The sequence below is a fragment of the Magallana gigas genome, chromosome 7 (genome assembly GCF_963853765.1).
Source record: "Magallana gigas chromosome 7, xbMagGiga1.1, whole genome shotgun sequence".
Classification (NCBI taxonomy): domain Eukaryota; kingdom Metazoa; phylum Mollusca; class Bivalvia; order Ostreida; family Ostreidae; genus Magallana; species Magallana gigas.
This window is the reverse complement of record NC_088859.1, coordinates 14,945,982-14,968,094: the sequence shown is the minus strand read 5'-3', so window position 1 is coordinate 14,968,094 and position 22,113 is coordinate 14,945,982. Positions and strand designations below refer to the sequence as shown.

The 22,113-nt window shown below is 33.9% G+C and overlaps 1 protein-coding gene across 50 annotated transcripts in view; it reads right to left on the bottom strand.

The window, feature by feature from the left end:
- LOC105334014 (ankyrin-2) overlaps positions 1-22,113 on the bottom strand; it is an 86,079-nt gene that overhangs the window by 20,437 nt on the left and 43,529 nt on the right. For 23 of the 50 annotated variants that reach the window (XM_066066965.1, XM_066066966.1, XM_066066955.1 and 20 more), the window contains 23 exons: positions 20,491-20,645; positions 19,789-20,000; positions 18,898-19,102; positions 18,410-18,430; positions 17,432-17,467; positions 15,737-15,833; positions 15,334-15,562; positions 14,881-15,132; positions 14,645-14,723; positions 14,265-14,468; positions 13,787-13,915; positions 13,267-13,364; positions 12,980-12,994; positions 12,473-12,527; positions 11,465-11,644; positions 10,427-10,576; positions 9,178-9,234; positions 8,307-8,330; positions 7,520-7,747; positions 6,687-6,779; positions 2,565-3,800; positions 508-1,251; positions 47-160 (listed from right to left, as the gene is read on the bottom strand). In XM_066066965.1, the coding sequence (XP_065923037.1) occupies positions 47-160; positions 508-1,251; positions 2,565-3,800; positions 6,687-6,779; positions 7,520-7,747; positions 8,307-8,330; positions 9,178-9,234; positions 10,427-10,576; positions 11,465-11,644; positions 12,473-12,527; positions 12,980-12,994; positions 13,267-13,364; positions 13,787-13,915; positions 14,265-14,468; positions 14,645-14,723; positions 14,881-15,132; positions 15,334-15,562; positions 15,737-15,833; positions 17,432-17,467; positions 18,410-18,430; positions 18,898-19,102; positions 19,789-20,000; positions 20,491-20,645 (4,613 nt within the window). The remainder of the gene's footprint in view (positions 1-46; positions 161-507; positions 1,252-2,564; positions 3,801-6,686; positions 6,780-7,519; positions 7,748-8,306; positions 8,331-9,177; positions 9,235-10,426; positions 10,577-11,464; positions 11,645-12,472; positions 12,528-12,979; positions 12,995-13,266; positions 13,365-13,786; positions 13,916-14,264; positions 14,469-14,644; positions 14,724-14,880; positions 15,133-15,333; positions 15,563-15,736; positions 15,834-17,431; positions 17,468-18,409; positions 18,431-18,897; positions 19,103-19,788; positions 20,001-20,490; positions 20,646-22,113) is intronic. The other 27 variants (XM_066066961.1, XM_066066970.1, XM_066066975.1 and 24 more) reach the window with 20 other exon arrangements.

Here is a 22,113-nt window from a genome sequence, read left to right as displayed (position 1 = left end):
GGGTTTAAACTGTAGGAATCGATTCACAATCGCCAAACGAAGCTACCTTCATCATCATATTCGGAGGAATCACAGACTACATCTGCCTGCCTTGGGTCATAGGTTACTTTTTTCACAACTCGCTTTACAAGCCCCGTTTCCTCCAACTCTTTCGGTTCTTCTAAACAAAGATTTTATCACTTATCATCACTTATAATAACATATTTTCTTGACTTTAAATGTAAAAGTCGAATCAAATAAAAGAAAAACAATTTAAAAAGTTCAATAACATAATAGCAAGCATACTTGTCAAATGTTATTTCAGTATAACATGCATTGTCAACAGAGCAGATTGTTCATGCGTACAAGTTCTTGTGCACTATATTTATAGTAATTCAAAAAAAAAGAAGAAGTATATGTCACTAAACAGCAATTACTTACCATAAACCTCTTAGAGTATGTTTCTATCTAAACTGATCTTAGTTACCTTTCATCAAGAATTCTACGCTCTTCGAATCGATCCCTTACCTGTTTCGTAAGTTCTAGATGTAAATGTCTGCTTGATGACTTGTTTTGTCGTGACTGTGGTTCCACTCTGACAGTCCTCCTCCACCAAATCCAAATCTTCAACATCGATTTCTTCATCATTCCCGTCATCATCGTCATCACTATATTCACTGGAGGAACTGGAAGTGGTGGAATCATCTCCCTCTACGAAAGTCGATTCTGTACCAGGAATAATGGCCTCAATTTCATATTCGTCCTCTTGCAAGTTTCCAGCATCATCGAAAGACTGATGGAAAGTTTTCACGTTACTGACCATCCTGTTCATAACCATCCTTTTCTTCATCACCTTTCCATCATCTCTAACCACTTCTACTTCCTCCACCTTGGTTACTGGTTTTGCTGGCTCTTCAAATACTTCAATAACGTCTTCTTTTGCTTTACCTGGCACAGCTACATCGTCATCGAAAATGTTTTCCTCTTCACCACTTTCAGAGATTAAAGTTCTTTTGACACGTTTAAGAGACTGGCGGCGTGTTCGGCTGACCTTGTGGACTGTTCCGTCTTCTAGTATCTCTTCATTTTCCTCGTAGTGAACAGCTTCCTTTTCGGGGCCCTCTTCTTCAACCAATTCCATAGATTCAGGTTCTCCATTCTCACTTTTGATAGACTCTCCAGACTTAAATCTTTTCCTCCTGACCTTTGATCCATCCGGCAACACCTGTTCAACGGCGACCTCCTCCTCTTCTTCAAGCTCAGTTTCAATGACTGGAATGCAAGATGTCACCACAATGGTCATGCAATTACTTAATGCTAAAGTATGCAAATCATATGATCGACAAGCAGAAACAAAAGTGAAAATTAGCACAGATATAAACATACAATTCATCAGGCTGTAATATACGAGTGTGAAATGACGCAAAATCACATTCCGGATACAGATACTCAAGTGGTTATCTCTTATTTGTAAGGCAGTATTCCAAGCGTAAGCAGGAAATTGGTACTTATAATTTAAAATAGACGAAAGTTGAATCTTTATTTACAAATTTAAAACGTTACGTTTTGTCTACATGACAAGGCATTTGCCTGTAAAAGAAAATAACAAAACTTTTTTTCACTAAGATGTGCAATGCATCAGAAGGAATTGCATCATTTCAAGATTCGTTCTAAATTTAAATAAAGATATGCTAATCAACATCTACTGTTAATACAAACATTTACAAACAAAAAGAATTTGTAAAATTAAAAAAAATGAAGAATTAATATCTTATTTCCTTTTTTTGTTGCAATATTTCTATTTTTTTCGTGGGGACTTACCATCCTTAGGCACTGCACTTGGTATATATGTATTTGAATGTTTTGTTCACTTCTTCCCTAAACATTGTTTTGTGTATGTTTTATCTAGGAATTATGGGTTTTGTTTAGGTTTTAAGAACAATTTATTTAATGAAGTGTGCTACTTTTATGAATTACTTCTTTTATTTGTTCTAAAGCTAGTTGTCAATAATGTAAAATTGGGGTCACAATCTCGTTTTCGCCTTCAATGCAACAGCGCACTCCTCGAAACTTAATCCAGAACCTCTTCGGCTTTATATAATTGGTATTTTTCTCTCTTTATACCAGCCAGCGTGACCTCTTCACCCTGGTACTTTGTTTCAAACTGTTCACCGTGCATGTAAAATGATTTTCAATTCACTCAAAATTCCTCTGCAGACACTCAGGGTAACGTATTATTTCTATTAATCACTCGTCAGTAAATATTCGCTTCAGGAGTTCTAGATCTAATATACTGTTAGATTACTCACTTTTAATTCAGTTTAGCATAATTCTTATCGTTAATATATTGAGATGGGCAGCAATTTCAGTAAGAGATGTTTGTGTTTTTAAAATAATTTAGCTATAAAGTACTTGTTCAACATTTGACATGGCATCTCTGATAAGAGTTAAATAAACAACTAAAATAAAAAGACGTTTTCATTCATGCCCAAAACATGCATCACTATCTCGGACAATATCAAAACTTCCTTCAGTATTTAAATACTGTTTAAACTCCATATACATATAATTCCATTTGCCTTTACCTTCTTGTTGTTGCAATGATGACATCCTTTTTAAACGTTTAACTGTGTTTGCAAATTGTACTCCATCCCCCGAGTCCTTTCCAATCGGGCTAGCTGACATTTCTTGAGATTGTTCTGTACTGTCCTGTAATGGACAGGGGGCTTGAGTCTGCTCCTTCGGGTCCTTTCCAGTCGGGCTAGCTGACATTTCTTGAGATTGTTCTGTACTGTCCTGTGATGGAGAGGGAGCTCGGGTCTGCTCCTTCGGGGGTACTTCTTCATATCTTTCTGTTCTTTCAATTGATCCCTCTCTGAAGTCTTGAGTTCGTGCTGGTTTGTCCGTGTCATCTTCATCACTACTGCTGGTAGAGGAAGAGGAATCTCTCTCTTTCGGAGGAGCTGGTGCCTGGACAATTTGTTTCTCCACATCTGAATCAGCTATTGTATGAGCTTCGTTTCCCGTCTCTTCAACATTATCTGGAAGCATCTTCAAACCTTCTTCAATTGTATCTTGGGCAACCAAAGAAGGTCTGTATACTTTGACAGGCACATCGCTATCAACTTTCTCATCATTTTCGCACGCTTTCTCTCCCTTATGTTCTGTACTAGGTTTTTCCATAAATTGGAACTCTTCCATTCTGTCGATTTTTGGTGTAGTTACAGTTGGGGATTTGACTTCAGTTGATTCAACTTGATTGCTTTCATCCTCAGTTGATGAACATGATGAGGATGAAGAGCTCGGTAAATCTTCCTCTCTAAAATGCACATGACCAGACTTTGGTTCAAGGCGGCTGGCATCATGTAGAGATGACTTGGGCTTTGGAGGCTCATTCTCAGTTCCACGGTTTTCGTCAGTGTTTTCCTCAATATTATCTTCAACATCTGACATAGAGGAAGAGGATAAGGAATCTGTCCGCTTTCTTTTCCTCTCGATGGAAGATCGTCGATCTATGTTGGGTTCATTACCCTCTACATTAGGTGCTGTTGACGGCAAAGGATCAATATTGAATTCTCCTTCGGTTTCTGAGCTTGCACTAGACGAAACATCGGACTCGTTGCCACTTTTTTCAATCTTCTCTTTTTCATAAAGATCAGTTTTCAAACTTTCCACCAGTTTTTCCATATCAGGTTCCTTTTGATTTGCAAAATATGGCAAACCAGTATCAACATCAGTTTCTCCGACCACCATTGGAGTTTGCCCTGTGGCAGACTCTACAGTCTGCACTTTCTGAGAATCGACAACCTCTTCAACTGTGTCTGAAAATTGAAGGAGCAACAACATATAACATTGGACAATGAAACGGTTAAGGTCAGGTATAACATGGAAGTTATTCAGCCGAGTTAGAAGCCATACACACTCTGCAGTAGCTTGGAGCAGCACCCAACACGCAGTTAGTGATCATCTGAGAATATATGCTATTGGATGTTGAAATACACAGGAAGCTCAATGAAAACATTTGACCAGGTAAGTATATATACTACTGTTTGTTGATAAATACAGGCATGTCAATGGAAACAAATGACCAGGTATTAGTAAAGGTTGGAATTGCATTATGGGACTAGCTTAGGTAGTGTTTTATGGCAATATGATTCTATCCTATATCGATATAATTAGCATGAAGGTAGCTGGTTGGGAAATATCTGGTAGAACTCTTAATCTAGGTGCAATGAAAGTTTTATTTAAAAGATAATTATTATATAGGTCAAAGATGAAACTTTATACAAATGTATATAGAGAGTAAAAACAGATGCCATGCCAAAGTCAACCATTCAATTACAAGTGTATATGAATTCAAGAGAATAAACATTGATTATTAAAAATGTTTCTTTACTCTACATAGGTACTGATTTTTGACATTAATACACATGTAGTATCAAGTGATGAATGTTTTGTGTGATTTTGAGACAGAAATAAAGAGTCTAGATGATGTAGTGCAAGAAAACTAAAGAAAATAAATGAAAATGAAAAAAAAAACAAGGAAAACAAACCTAGCAGCATGCAAAATTTAAAAATAAATGTTTGAAACAAAAAAAGTGAAATAGAAAGAGCACAGCAATTGACAAAATTTTGCTCTCAAAAGTTTAATGAAACTTTACGACATTTTCAGGCTGGAGAAATCACAGGTTTTTGGATGGGAATGAATGGCATCAAACTAATTTACATTTTCATTTCAGAAAACATTCTTTTGTAAACTGCAAGTAATTTAACAAAATATACTTATAGGGATAAGTATAACTGAACAAGAAAAAAATAAAAAAGAAGTTATCTAAAACTTTATAAAACCATTTAGATAAAGTGCATTTTATATCAATTTTAGCTTTTAATTCAAAATGGGAGTCTGAAGCTATAAAGATAGTATATTGCATAGTAGTTTTTGTATGATTCCAAGCAACAACAATGGTTATGTCAGATACATAGTGTTCCAGTTGTTAGAATAAGGCCAAGGACCATGCAGTGACAAATTTCCAAACTCTTTCCAAATTTTCAACAATAACCCCAAACATAACTGCATATACATATATATTTTCAAAATAAAAAAAAAAGTAATTTAACAAATAGCATAGTTACAAGTGCAGCAGAAAGAAAAACAAACAAAATTATTTTAATCTAATATATGGAACAGAAACATTGTATCCGTTTTTTATTTTTGTGGTTGTGTTAGTGTGTTGTGAAGTGCTTGTGGCCCTGTTAAATCTAAGATCTAGAACTCCTCTACGCACAACTTGGATCTTGTGATTTCGCCAGCATTAGGACAAACTTCCAATGTTTGTCAATTCAAAATATTCACAAATATCTCCATTTTTTCAAACCTTGAGCAATATCTTGTCAACCATGGTGAGGCAGACAATTTGAAAACAAAGGAAGTCAAAATAACCAAGCTCTTCTTTTTATTGAATACTTATTCCAAAGTTTATTGCATCACAACATTAGTGCAATTAAGCATTTCTGACAAAGATGGTGAACACAAATTGAAATAAAAAATAAAATGAATTCTCCAAAAAGGAAGCAGAATAGCAAAGTATGAATTTGTAAAGCATGCATATATTATAGTTATTCATGTTTCCATATATCTGAACAATATTTTAAATATAAATAGATATAACAATTAATGTTCCAGTTTTCAACTTCTACAACCTTCAAGCATTTTAATAGTATGCATAAGATAAGTATATAAATATCTAAATGTATATATAAAATTGTAGCTGCACATACATGAGTAGCAATAATATTAAAATTAACAATATTCATTAAAAGTCTCCTTTATAAATTCAACAATAAATAAAATATTTTGAGATTCCTGAAGGTTTGATTGCCAAAAATTCAACTGCTGAAGGTTGAAACTTGAGTTGAAACCTGCAGTAAAGTGCTATATACTAAAAGAGCATATCTGGAAGCGTACATCAGCTTCCCTGGCTGAAAAATTATCTATTAGTAATGATTTGTACTACAGACATTATTCATCACTCACTATATAAATGTCTAGATACAAAGTTTTTGTTCGTGGAAGAAGATATTTCAAATGTTTCAATTGATGGCTTCTTAAGCACACAAATAAACTAGCAAGCTATTTCAAATGAACTATAGCATCAAAATTCTATTTCCACTAGTTGTACATATACTATATATTACTAAAAAAATACAATTACATGTAGTATCCTAATGTCTTGTACTATATTCTATATTCCTTAGACATATATTTCTTTAATTACGTTCAAAATGTTTGACTTATACTTCAAATAAAATTGTTATTTCCCTTACATTCCTGAGTATGTATAATCCGAAACATGAATTTCCTCAGCATTTGAAATATCTTAATATATTAATATATTTCAAAATTAAGATTGAATTTTGAAAGTACCATTTCAAATTCATTTCTGTTATAAAATAATTTTCAAGTCTGCCTGCAGTTTTATAAATATGGGCAAGTTTCCTATTGCATGCAGAATCATCAGAAAACTGGTGAAACAATCCAATTTTGCACAGAAAGATTCTAAGATAAAAACTTGATGGAAGAATGTCTGAATTTGAAATGGCAGCAATTTCTTTTCAGACTTTAACAAGATTGCAATCAATTTGGTTGTCTATGCATTGACAAAAAAATGGTGTCATCTGCAATCACAATACAATGACAATTTACACACCCGTTTCCCCAGGGTGTACTGCTGTCGGTTCTTCTGCACTGGACAGTCTGGCTGCCAATTCGTCAACAGCTGCTTGCTGGGCTCTCACTTCCTCTGTTAAAATAATGAAAATAAAATAATAAATATTAGAAATTATAAATATTAGAATGATAACCGTAAAATGGCATAAGCAATTATAGCTTTGATTAGTCATAAATGTTCAAACAATGAATATAGTAATGTAAACATTGTTTCAATGTCAAAACTTTCTGTGAGAATAAAAACCAATATAACATGTTAATGTATACCCAAATACAGATGTTTACATTTACAAAAGTATTAATATATTGACAGAATTATTAAAATGGTACAGGTAATTAAAAAAATATGCTTTTGAAACACCTGCCATTTCAATTCATATCAGGTTCAGGGTTTAATAATGAAAAAAGAATTTTGATTATTTATTTATATACAATAATTATAAGCATGCAAGATAATACTTTCTTATATAATACAGTAAGATGGAAGGTACATATGAGTATATAAATATTGAAAGTGCCCAAATCCTCAAGATAGTTGAAAATAATAAATAGATCTTAGGTCTAAATACTGCACCAAGATAGGTGAGAGAAAAGAAGAGGTCATCATAAGAGAAAGAAAAATATCCATATCCTTTCTCAACAAAAATAAAAAAACAGAGGTTAGTCCAATATAAATTTGGCAACTAAAAAGACAACATCCAATCAAAGCTTGCAAGGAGGAGGACTGAAGCAGTTTCCACCAATCAGTGCCGGGGCGGAAACTCTGCTATAAAAAATACACACTGAAAGCCTCCACAATATTAAGTGGAATACCTCCTAAAACTTCAAATTTCTCAGTTTGACCTTCAGGAGTGATGATGGTGGTTTTACGAATGGTTCTCCATGTTACACCATCATCCGACTCCTGGAAGGTCTCCTCTATAATCGTTTCTTCCTTCTCTTCTTCTTCTTCTTCCTCCTCCTCCTCCTCAGCTTCAGCTTCCGCTTGAACTGATTGTTCAACTGCATCTTCTATCTCATGAGCCAGTTTGTCTTGACGTTCTAATTTTGAGTATTAAATAGTTTTTTTATTCATTCTTTTTAATTAAGATTAACTTTAAGGTTCTTTCTTCAATTTGCATTGAATTTAAGCTTAATCGCTAAATCAACTATAGAGAAGCCCAAATTATCAAAAGAACTTAGCCACCTAATACACATCTCACATAATCATAGGGATCAAATTCATGAAATCAACATTTTGCCTTGGCCAAAGCATTTTCAAAGGATTGTCATCTATACATAATTATTTCTCCCTAACACACGCTCTATTAAGTTCTTCTAGGAGCGATCAACTAGGTACTATAAGACTCTGTAATTTCTTGATAATAGGATCAAACTACATCAGAGTATTTAACATTGAGCACTTTAATTACTGCTTAATATGAAAATGAATGGAGATGCAAATTAAATAGATACTGAGGCACATAATCGACAGAAAGCTTCAATCAATAGATGCTCTGGCAAACAAATACTGGTAGATCTACCTATATCATGTAGCATTCACAATGTATCAAAATGCTGATTAAAAGAAAATGTTCATTTCATTTATATACTTAAGTACTTTTCAATGCAAGATGGTATAAATCTAAAATATAAAAAAAAAATCACCACCACACTAAGCAAGATACATGATAAGCTCACACTGTCACAACGACCGAAAGTTTGATGTCTTCATTCAACCTACACAACGCATCTAGTCTAATTATTCTACTAATCAAATGATCCTTCATTCTGAAAATTTGGGCATTTTAAATTGTTAAAAGTGTTTATTATAGGATATCTAAGTGAAAAGGTTAATCATTTTTGCGAAATTTAAACAGAAAGTTAGTTTGAATATATGTTGATTAATAAATACTGTATATAGAATTGTGAGTACATAAATATGAATTGTTAATCTCCACTAAATCTACATTAATAACCAATACAGAACTTGGCAATGTGGAACTGAGTCTAGGAGTATGTACATGTAAATAACAGAATTACAACAGAATCCCAGTGTCTGCCTCTCTGCTGCACCAACATATCCTCATTTATAGAATTTATGAAATTTGCTTTCCCAATAAATACTCCGCACACCCCTTCATTAAAAGTAAAATAATTCCATTGGTATATGGCATGTTCAAACTTTGTACTTTTAAACAATAATTCCAGCTAAAAAACAGTTCAGTTTGTAACAGTTACTGTCAAATTCCATAAATTATTCATGTACATTTTAATATTAATTCATACTGAACTTTTGGCAATCTGATTATTTTCTTTTTCTCTGAGACAGTTTCAAGTTTAATATTAACACGTAAATTGGATTAATTCTGCACTTTTCAAAATGACCATTTCTGCTCTTTTCAAGCTGGAGCATCAATCAACTGTGCGACTGACATGCTGGTGCAGGAAGACTTGGCAGACACATTAGCGAGACTATCACATCATAGTACCTGATACAAAATCTCCCTCTACAGGACTGGGGGGTGGTGTTTTTGTCCCTTCATCATCTGTAAACAGTCAATGTTGGACACATGCATAACATTTGCTGTCATCAATTAGAATATATGAATCTTAAATACTAAACCCTAGCTATATATGAAAGCCAAGATGATTTTCACAAATTTCATACATTTAACGGTAATGTGCAATGTATCAGTAATGTTTCTAGACATAGAATAAACTAATTATTCTCTATGCTGAAAGCACAATGTGATCATAAAATACATTTTTGTCCCAGTAACTGCTATTCCCCTTTTAAACAGAATACACTGTATGTAGAATACAACACAACATTTAGGCTACAGCTGTTGAGTGTTGGGGTAATGATAAACTCCATTTAGGTGTTATTCATATTTACATAGTATGGAAATGCCATAGCATCGTATATTGTGCATACATTATAACAAAGGAACCCATCAAGGAGAAGAAAATAATGAGGACCTATATGTTGTCTGACCGTATGTCATTAACCCTGCACCAGATCTGTATGGGTAACACTAAAATACTACTAAAATGGATATGTGCAAATCAGTTTTAGTGATTTTTCAGCCGCTGCATTTATTTTTCTACAGAAGAAATAAGAGCTTATAAACCCATGCTAAGTGATTTCTCTAAAAGATTATACATGTAAAAACAACCCCAAACAAATATCATAATATGCTGAAAAAAAGAGGTGAATAGTGAAAATAAATGTCCTTGCCAATGTTCTTCAAAAATACCAGTTAATACATCTCTAACATTTCTAGCATCATCTGACAATACAAAACTATATACAACTTTAATAAGCCAATTTTTAATGACTTTGGTAAAGAATCATGTTCTATAAATTCATATCTGTTTGAAAATCTACAAAATGAACACAGCATAATTCAACATTCAGGTCAAATTAGTTATTTTGTACTTTTTAATAGTTCTGTGAAAAACTATTTGCATATTAAAAGATGTTAAATGTTTGGTCTATTTTTTTGTCTTGTAAAATTTGAATATAGATGTAGTAAATTCCGATCAACAGTCTGTACCAAAAAAGTCTTCAATTTGACCAATTTTTGAAGCGTTGAACATTGGAAAGGATTCACAAGTCCATATCCTGAATATACAAGTACAGAAAGACCAAGAGAAATTTCCCAGATGCACCAAAATCACCAGGAGAGATCATGCACAAGGCGAGTACAACAGCGAGATACATGCAGCCTCATGTACCTTCTGTGGGTTCCTGGGCCCGGGCAGGGGCCATGTTTTGACCCAGTTCTTCCACTTTTGCAATGATCTCGTCTGATTTAGGTCGGTCTTGCTTGGTGGAGGTCAGTTCTTCCTCAGTTATTGTTTGTGAATCTTCCATACCCCCGGTATCTACGTTCATAATTCCATTTATTTAATACACATCATATATATATATATATATTGGATCGTGTAATGTTTAGAGTGGTCATTTGTCTTTCTTTATAATACTAGACTGAAAACTTTTTAAATACGATTGAAATAAACTTTACTTAATTCAGTATACAGATTTTGATACTACATATCATTTAACCCTGTGTAAAGAATAATTTCTAAGGCATTCACATGTACGCAGGATTATCTACAAAATGTTATCATGTTTCTTAGAAATAGCTATGGTAAGTTAAAATAGGAATTGTTAAAATTGGATAATTTATATGAAATGTGGATTATGAATGGTACATCTAATAAAAATATGCCTGATATTTCATGATAAAGGTAGTAAATATAATCCTTACAGATAAAATGGTGAATAAAATTTCATGAATTATTAATGCATCTACTTACTATTTCAAAAATGATAAAAACACAATTAACAGTAAGCTTGCACATCCACATGCATTCACTGACAATATTTATCCCCATTTTATCATGAATCATGCTGTTAATATGTACATGTTGTTATTGTGGAATAAAAGATATCTGAGAAATTATGAACAAAGGAGGTCATTTTTTAACTCGTTATTTTTTCATCATAACATTAGAGGATTAATGCATTATGACATATTTTGTGAAATATGCTAAAATATAATGCCACAAACCAAATGCATAGAGGGCTGATCATTATAAACCCAAGTCAGCTAGAGACGGATGAGTGATACATGTATAATATCATATACAAGTCATAACAAGGATGCAGTGAGTCACAGAACGTTTAGTCAAAATATAAACTGTTAGCATATAGGAAACATAAGAGGAGATACACAACATTCAGGGCTACAAGCCAGTGCCATCTTGTACCTGCACTGCGCTCAGGTCTCTCTTGTTTCTCCTTAAATTCATTGTATTTATCCAATTTGTCAATTAAATCGAAGAAATCGTCTTTGGTTTTCTCTGGCAATTCAGGTTCCTTAGCCAGAGCCCTTCGTTCACTGATCTCGGGGATCAGCATGTCATCTTTTAAGGGGGACTGAGCTGTATCTATAGCGGAAACAAGCAGAGTCCTGTACACTGAATAATCGAAAGTGGGGAGGGACACATGTATATATAACATCACTGTGCACCATATCTAAAGCAGCTGGTTGGCAGTCAAAATAATAGTCAGTCTGTTATAACGTTACAAAAAAAAGTTTACAGGTATATATAAAAGTGCAAAAAAAATGTTTTTTCAATAGTTACATTCAAATTATAAACATATGTGTTTCCCTTGATTCATACACTTCTGAAAAACTACTGTAAGCGATATGTATCCTACATATTATTTTCATTTATGACAATTGAAAAGGTCAGTATAAATGAAGATCAAATTGAGATCCCTTCATACATCAAATGGGAGTTGTTATGCGAAAAGAATTCATCATCCTTTCCATGATAAATTCAGATATATAGATTTTTGCAGCTGCATGTGTACAATTCATTGTTAAATTTCAGAAACATTTTATGAATGATTCTAGATTTATTTCCATTCAGGAACATTAATTACTTAAGCATTTCATTTGTTCACTTGTTCGTTTGCGTATTTAATAATTTCATTCAACTTTCATATTTTTTTTATATGCAAACTTAAAAAACCCAAAACTGTAATGGCTATAAATGTCAAATTTGTCAGGCAAACATCGAAAGCTCTACGAAGAAAGCCTCATATCATATCGATATTGCATATGTTGAATGGTACTGTACTACAAAGAACATATATAACAGTATACACATCTTGCTCTTTTTTAACATAAGCTGGAAGCATCCCCTACTTTCTTTAAAACTTTTAGGAGCTGATGAGAAAATAAAGCAGAAATGTATAAGCTTGCTTACCTTCTTCATATGCCTGAGGGGCACTTGCAGGAGAATCACTGACAGACTCTGACTCCTAAATGAACAACAAAGAAAATGATTAAAAATTGAACTTATTCAAAATGTTGGTTTTTAAAAAACAGTTGAAACAAATAGACCTTGTAGCATGTCTTAAACCCTCTGAAACAATTCAAACTCATGCTGAAGATTTCACTATAATGATAAATTGTAGTTTTCAAACACAGAAGATTTCCAACCAAGGGAAAGAACTGTAGTCAAGGGGAACTAACTTGTACATTTCAGTCTGCAAATTCATTCATTTTTTCAAGAATTGATTTATAAAAAATTCAACCTTTTATCCATATAAAAGTATATATTGATAAAAAAAAATAAAACTGATTAAGTAAAGTGTCAGCTAGTAAACAAGACTAAGTCCACTCTAAAAGCAGGGGTAACTGGTAAGTAAACTTTTATAAAAGTGAATCACATTTTGCACCAACTATTATTCATTTCTATCTAAAGTCTCACCTCAGAATCTGAAAGCTGGAAGTTTAAGCAAACATAAGTTTGGCAGAAAATAGACAACAAAGATTATGGGTCTACAGAAAGAAATCTAAACACCTACACTTATCATTTCCTTTCGTTACAAAGATAAAAAAAAATAAATTTAAATATGTATATATGATAAAAAACACTAATGCAGTTCTAAAATTTGAAATTGTTATTCTAAGACAGACTAACTACAGGAAAAATAACAAGTAACTAAAGAAATAGTACATATATTAATGAAAGTAGCATCCATCTGAAAGAATTACCTTCTGGACTTCTTGTTCGTCGAACTGAACATCCAGTGACATGTTACGCTTCATTGAGTCCTGCGTTGCTCCTATCTCCTCGGCAAATGTGTCGAAACCTGCAAAAATATTTCATCATGAAATTTAGTTATAAATAAAATACAAAGAAACTAGAGACAAAGAAAACTATATCAGAAAATATTTGGCAATTTTTGTCAATTTCTTTCTCATATGTGGATTTTAAATCTGACAATATTACTCAAAATACTGGTACAATATAACTTGCATATCACTTAACATCCACTAAAAAGATTATTTTGCATAACTGAGAAATCTTAAAATTGATCAACTTATATTTCAGCCCTATGTGTTTAACTCTGTCATCTCTGTCACATCCCATTGCTGACAATGACTATTTCAATTGACTGACCTTTGACCTAACTATATCGGACAGATTTTGTTCAAGTTTTGATTAACATACTAATTAGAATATTATTTATGATAATCAGATAATTCAAATTAAAGCCACATATTTATTTACCTGACTGATCCATAGCTACTTTAGCTGCTGCCATTTCAACCTGATCTTGGATGACTTCTACATTGTACATACACTTCTGTACAACATCTTCTCTCTTTATGCTTTTCAATGCTCTTTCTAGCTCATTGCCTGCAAAATTAAAAGCATAGATTTGATGTTTTCCATAATACATGGCTATCATAATACAATTTTTAAAGATATATAGTATCTAACAGCCATTAAGAATGAATGAGTTTATTATGATAACAATAAAAACATTCATGTGTGACCTTTTGAATACTCTGACCTTTGAATTTTAAACCTTTGTACACAATGACCTATAACATTTGAGATCATTTATTGTAACACTAGAATTCATAAGGATGTAACTTTTGTAAACAAAAATGTTAAATTTAAAATCTGTGTACATTGAGTGTCTTGCAGCTTTTTGATACAATGACCTTTGTAAATAAAGCCCTTGACCTTTCCACTCACTGACCTGTGGCTTGGTCTCCTTTCTTCTCCTTCCACAAGGAGAGCATGGCCAGGGCTTGATCATTGACGGTCCTGTAGTCACTGTTGATCTTGTGGATCTCATCTCCAGATATATCAAGCTGTGTGGCAAGTATTACCCAGTCTCCCTTCAATGTATCCGCAACTTCCGAAAGATTGATCTTAGCTTTGCTAATGGTATCCTCTACAACTGTTTTGATAGATAAAGAAAACTTATAGCAATTTCCGTTAATATCATAATTAGATAGCGAGGTGTCAAGAATGATGACTGATACAGTATAATGTAAAATGTATTACAGACAATGTTTATAAATTTACGCATGGTGACATACATTAAAGAAGATGGCCTTCATTTTAATGACTTACCGATACCATGTTCTCTAAGTAGGGAAGATCGTTTTTTGAGTTCTAATGCTGCCTCTGGATCCATTTCCATGGAGGATGACTAAAGGAGGATAAAACAAAGAATAGCAGTAAGATTCTTCAAAACTTTACCATACCAGCTCCAAATATTAGTGCATATCAAATGCACCTCATGTCGTTAATATCTCAAATTTTATCTCTGCAGAATAAATGTAAATCAAAGTAAATGAGAGTCTTACAGTGGACATGTCTGGTAGGCTGATGTTGAGGTTACAGATGGGAGTCTGGGGCAGCTCGCCACGGACAACTTTAGGTTCCTTCATGAACGCCACTCGAGCGGCAGGCTCCTGGTCTCGGTCTCGAATCTTGACCAGGCACGGGAGTCGGTTCTCTCGAAAAGCTTTAAAGCTGATGTAGAGCTGGTCGCCAGATTTTGTTATTGGTATGAGATTGCCAGCCATTTCTACATACTGCGGTCTTCCTTCAAGCACCTGTAATGTAGATCAATTGACATTAGAAACCTGTGCTTTTCTCATTTCTTTTCAGAATTTCTTGCTCTAAGATAGTTCACGGCAAAGTAATGCTTTATCAAAGAAAAATCCCTTACCAACAGCATGGGTCAAACTTCATTTTAAAAAAATATTAGCAAACAAATAATTACCAATAAGCCCTCTCAATTTAAGTTTTCTTACCTCTACATCTCGACTTCTAGCCACCTCCCTGAAATTTTCCTGCTTCTCGAGGGTTTTGTCAATGCGGTCGTCTGTCATACAGAACATGCGGAGTTTTCCCTCTTCTTCTCCAGTGCGCTTAGCAAACACTACGAAACGTGCCATGTATGGAACAATAATAGCCTCGCGGTAGAGCTCAGTAGCAAATCGGCAAGCATCAGCAACATTCTGGCAGTCCATCAACATGAATCTACAAACAAAGCAAAAAATACTTAGACATGAATAAAAAAGATACAATTGCATTAATAAATGTTTGACTTTTACATTAGAACCAGTTTAATGCAAATCCTCACTAATCCGGAAACCTTCATAAACTGAATCTATTGTTGATTATTCAAGATGAACTTTGACCCTGTCCACTCACCTTCCAGACACATTAGTATTGAAGGAGACACAGTCGTCTATGAAGGTCAGCTGGGTCTGATCAGTCAAGTCATCCCAAAGGGCAGGGTTCGTTCCCTCTGAAAGTACAATCACCAGAAATGAACACAGTGAATACAGAACCTCATATATATAAGGATATACTGTGGAGAGAAGATGGTTTTCTTTTTTTCTACATCTATCCTATCTAGCTGTGTTACTTGTACAGCAAAATGTATGGTTTCTAAATCTTTAACTCAAGATTACTGTAGGTCTAGTTTGTTAATTAACTTTTGCATATAAAATCAGTTTCACATCACAGCTATAAACTAACTCGTATATTCTACAGTATTTGAAAAAAGGTAGAAGATTAAAAGGGGAGATAACCTAGGTGTCAGTCACTACACTACACACAAACACATTACATGTGCACAGCTGTTTCACTGGAGTGCAAGACAGTATCGAGTTAGATATGTGCATCTGATTCAATCAAATCTCACAGAGATCAGACCGTCTCTTAACTTGTTTTGGAAGCCAGTAAAAAAAGAAACAAGAAACAAATTTGACACCTAATTCAATTCCTTCTACTTATAAATTAACACATACTAGATGGAATCAAACTATATCCTGGTTACTAGTTTTCCTTCTACAGAGCAAATTAACTGAACTCTATCATACCCAGATATTGACACCCAATCTTCCTCTTGAAAAGTCTATTAACATTACACATAATTATACAGATCGAGCCTTGGATTCCCTCCCTTCAATTGAAAACTATGCCATCAAGATAATGTACAGTTATATAAATTAACATTTTTTTTTTCTTTTTTCAGAGGTTTCAGAGGAAACAACAATAATTTAGCACTGGCATTATAATGATCGGTGAGTCAAGATTTGATAATATATCAACAACAGTCAGTTTTAACATTAATTAATCAAGTACATGGAACAATTTATTGGATTGTATTCCTAATTAATCCAAATCTTTAAACACATTAGTTTCTCAATGGGAAAGAACTGTTTACAGTCCAGTGATAAAAGAATATGAGAAGTAGACCTACAGAGTCGATAACTCCCACAATGCAACAAAACCTCTACGTCTACACACTTATAAACAAGTGATCTACTCAAGGAAATCAAACGTGTGAAGAGATTTGGTTATTTATACTGTATTAGTAAATGTGTTTATTAAGCCAAACAATAGATCATAGCTAGGTTTTTTAATTCTTGAAATTTTGTGAATGTATATAAGTGTTTATTCATCAACAGAACACTAGTTTTGTGTTAATGCTGCCAATGATCTAAGTACCAGTTTCTAAACTTGTACAGTAATTCTATACAATATTTTAAAGGATTTTGTAAATATATATAATTCACATTAAAACATGGAACATTTTCACAGTACTTGTATATACCATTTCAAACACCTCTTAAAGATATCAAAGAAAACCATGAATAAATTTCAGGTTCAAGAATTATTATACTATAGTTATCAAAATGCAGTTTCGTTTCTCTTTGAATAATGACAAAGGCAGATAACTCCGGATAAATCTGGTACTAAGAGCAAGATGGAAAGCACATCATGTGTTTAAAAAAAGAATTTCCACCAGAAAGTGCATTTGTTTTATTTTTGAAAGACATGCTTTAAACACGACAGAAAGTTTTCTTTCATTAGAGGTTGCTACATATAGTCCATTACTTGCAGATTTCTCCTTTCTTTCCTTATTTAATGCAGCTTATGAGTATTAAAAACACATTCTTAGACATTGATAGAATAATCATGCTCATTCATGTACTATACATTCACAATTCAAACTATAATTATTTCTTGGTCTCTGCACAAAATATAAATTTTCAATGTCTTATCAATTTCACATAAGCTTAGGCTACAGATTTACAACATTATATATATATCCCATTAATAGTAAATGCAATGTTGACAGTTCTTCACAATCTGCAATTATTCATATCAAACTGAAAAAGCATCTGCCCACTGATAAAGAAAATGTTATTGAGCAAAGCATTCCAGATATAGCTTTCATGAGGTGAAAGCTAATGTGCTCACAACAAAGAAATGAAATGCTGTGGAATCATCAAAAATCATGGTGCCTCTATTTTTGTAGCATTTGTGTGTATAATCCCTCATCTGTCTATTTATTTATCAATGTCATTTGAATTATTATGAACCCAAGTTTTTATACATTGTGCATTCCTGTAAGATGTACAAGCAAACCTACAAAAATGAACCAACTCAGAAAAGTGGAAAAGCCACGAAAATTGATCCCCACAAATTTTAAAGATTCCACAGTATGCATTCAAACTAAACATAAAATAATATGACTTGCATGGCAAGATAAACAAAATTATGAATAATGCATCTGAAAAAAGTAAGTTTTAAAGATGATTCTTGTAATTGGGTTGGGCTTTTAAATGGTCCATAACCAGGGGGTGTATTCAAGGTAGATAGTGCCAATGATGAAGAAAATTTGATTAAAGCTTCTCATCAAAAAAAGAATAAAAAAATGAATAATATGGGTCAAAGTTTCATGAATAAGGAATAGTATGACATAATTGATTAAAGTGTACAATTTTCATACCATGGCAAGGTATTTTTGGCAAATAAAATAGAAGTGCTACTATAAAAAGGCACATGGCAACAGTATGCATTGAGATTTACCTCGCAGGGCATTGTTGGAAGCTAGAGAGTTCGTAAGCAGAAAGAAAGACAAAGGTCAGGCGAATGAACATCTTACATTGTACAGAAATACGACAAAGGTAGTCTATGCCTTATCAACAGTGAGACTTAAGCTTTTTAAAGTTTTTTTAAAAATAGGCTTATATTCTTTACAACCATTGCATATAGAATTTATGAGGAAATGCAAAATGGTGTCACTCCTGTGGTAAAGCAATTGTAGTAATGTAAATTTTTCCCCTAAAGAAATACCATGAAAAGCAGGCAAATAATTATACGTCATGCAGGGATTTGATAATACAAGTAAATACTTTGGGAAAACAATAATCCTATGTAACACATTATCATTTTGCAAAGATCTACCAAGTTTTTCTCTGGAATATTTAGTCTTTGCCAACACTACAAATTCTAATTGGTTAAATCTGGAATACAAAAAATTGCGTTACACCATCTGTATTTCAGAATGCACTTACCAGCTATGCTGTACATGACCCGAAGAGTGGGAGCCTCCTTTTCATACTGGTTGATCATGCCTTTCTGGGCCGCCTTGGGAACCGGGATGGTCACTGTGATGGCAGTGTGGAACCGCCGGCGTCGTGGTTCCAAGGTCACGATGGGACTGACTGCCACACGGTTTCCGAGCAGCTTGGATACCAGGTCTGGGGAAATTGGCTGAGCCTATTTTTTGACAGGATAAGAACATTAGTTCTTTTCAAATTTGCTATATACCATTTAGACCTGTCAACACGTGATTTCGCTAACTTCTAAACTTCAAAATGTTTTCAAAAATTGAATAAGACTTTCTTTGAATTTCAGGAGCAGCATAGTTTTATAGAGCTGGATGATAGTGATTTTGAAAAAAATAAAGCACATTTTAGGGGTGTGTTCGGTTGGTTTTCTTTCTGTAAGTTTTCTGGCAGCTTATGAAGTCCACATGAATACACAATATAAATACACCATGTACCACTACACTAAAGCAGAGTCAGTTGGGTGTGCTACATTCAGGGTTAGAAAATATCGGTTTGCCAAAACACTAGCCTGGCCTGCCCGGTCCGCTATGGAAAAGAAACACTGAAGATTTGACAAATTAGCAAACTAACCCATGTTATTTTGTTGTCAGTGTGTACTCTAAGATCTTGGTGTGATAATTCACTGTTATCTTTATTACTACATTGCAATTCAAATAACAAAATATAAATAGAAACTGGTATTTGTTGACCTAGCTTATATAAAGCACCTATTCTTTCCCAACTTTGAAATTCAAACAACAATCTGAGATAGAAAAAATTCAATTGTTATTTTGATATCCCCATTATATCATCCTCATCAGCTGGTTATGTTGGGGGACAGGACAGATCACTAACCTGCAGGCCGACTTTGATGCTCTTGTTGACAGCACCCTTAGGGAATACTGCCTGGACCTGGGGTACCACTGTGGAGCTCAGGATCAGACCCTCCTCTCCAACCATCTGTTTCTCCTCCCTCACCTTGGTCACCAGAGCAAAGTAGCGGGGGAAGTCGTCCGTCAGGATACGAGTCACTCTCTTGCCAGCCAGCTCATCTTCGTAATCCAAGTCTATAAGAAAAACAGGCAAGAGTAATAATTAAAAGCTGACCACATCCAGACAAATTTGGGCCAAATGTGAGGCCAGCCCGGGCCAATGAGGCCAGGCTAGGTTTTAGATTATACCATATTTTTAAGTACCGGTATGTTTGAAATAGATTATATTAAACATATTTGTATTATAGTGCCATTCCATATATTCCGTTATATTCTGTTACTCTAGCGTTAATATATCATAATCTGTTTTAAAGACAGAAAAATTATCATTTTACTAACTTTTCATAACGTGTGTGCATGCAGGTTTTAGTTGTTATTTCATTAATGTACGTTATGATACATGTAATAAAATCACAGTAAATTTTTTTTTTCAAGTTAAATGGTCTTTATATTTCTCTATAATCTGCAAGGGCTATAATGCCAATAGGTGACTCTTTGATACATGTATTATGAATTCCATCCCTCATGATGGCATTTACGGTGATTGAATGTCCATTGTGTTTACCTTCCATGCTTTCACTCAGGGCTTTTTGCACTGCATCGTCTGAGGCTACAATACTGTGCTCCTCCCATTTGTCACCATTGTTACTGCGCATGATCTTTATTTCACGTTCCTTGCCGCGAAGAGAGGCAAAGTGTGGTATTTCAATGACAATTCGTCTAAAAAAAATACAAATTTCAAAATTCAACATCAACACAATACTATTAATTCTTTTCATTGCAGTTCTCTGCAAGCTTGTACAGTTTCCTTGAAAGGGAAAACATGTTATATGTTTTTGAAAAAGACTGAAAAAAGAAATATTGTATTGGGTGTTTGGATAAAACTCTTTTTAATCAATACTTCACATGTTCAATTAAAAAAAAAAAGATATTGTATAAAGTGTTTGAGAAACGCTTTCTGGTTAAAATTTATGTTCAATTTTCAATGCACATTTCAATTATGCATTGACAACCCCACCAATCAAGATTTTTATTCATAAATAACATCTAGTTTTTGTCCTTCAACACACTTTCACAGTCTCTACATCAATCAGTATATATGTCTGTAACAGTAATTGAGCATCATTCATCAATTCCCTGGATTATCAGATGGATTCATCAATATCAGAATACAATCCAGATGTAGGACCCAGACACAGAATTCCTCTCATAGCTTGCATCACTGCCAACTGTTCAATCATTACCCAAACACCATTTTCCCCCATCTCACAACCAGTTGCAGACTATGAAATTGCTCATTCCACCCTTTATCTAGTTATTATGTAATCGTTATTGATCAGTTCACACAAACTCTGTCCAGTTTCCAGAATCCAGACATATTCATCTCCACCCAAATTCTAAATATGGTTGTTAATCTAACATTGATCTCATACAATCACTTATATGCAACTATTTGCAGACATTGAAAAACTTTTCATTTTATATTAAAATAGTATTATATTTTTGTCAATCCATTCGAATCCTTATGATTAGGTCAGGGTGCAGGTCAGGGGTGGGGGGTGGGGATTTATGGTGACAGGAGTGGGAAAAGGGGCAGGGGTGAGTTAGTGCCAAAAAAGAACCACCACAATACAATTCCCTCACCCTACCCTACTCCTCCATACAAAATACTCATCAATCTATGTTCAGCTTGACAGCCACTTCAAAACTTGACGAGGTTAGAGTGACCCAAAAAATCACCTAAGTCCGATATCACACCTAGGTGTTAATAAATGGTTTGAGTCCGTTAAAATCTAAGTCCCATGGATGACTATGAAACTAATGCCCTCTCAAGTTTCCTTACTTTCAATATTTTCTTCTCCCTAACATGACTTTCTTCAAACATTGTACTTTTAATTCTTAAACACAGCAAAGCTCTATTCTCTTGTCAAAATTTTCAAGATTTTGAGCAAATCATTTATGACATGAACTTGGCAGGGCTGATTTGCACAGAAAACTTCAGGAAATGTGCAGCATTACTCATTTCCTTCTTATACAGAGGTTTCTAGAGTACAAACCCTTATTCTAGTTCTAATACCCTCCAGATTGTGTACAACCAGTCATACTCTGATAATATTAGATAACCCATGTTGATCTTACATGTAGGGGCATAATTTCCAGCAAAGCTGTTTCTCATATTAACAAATTC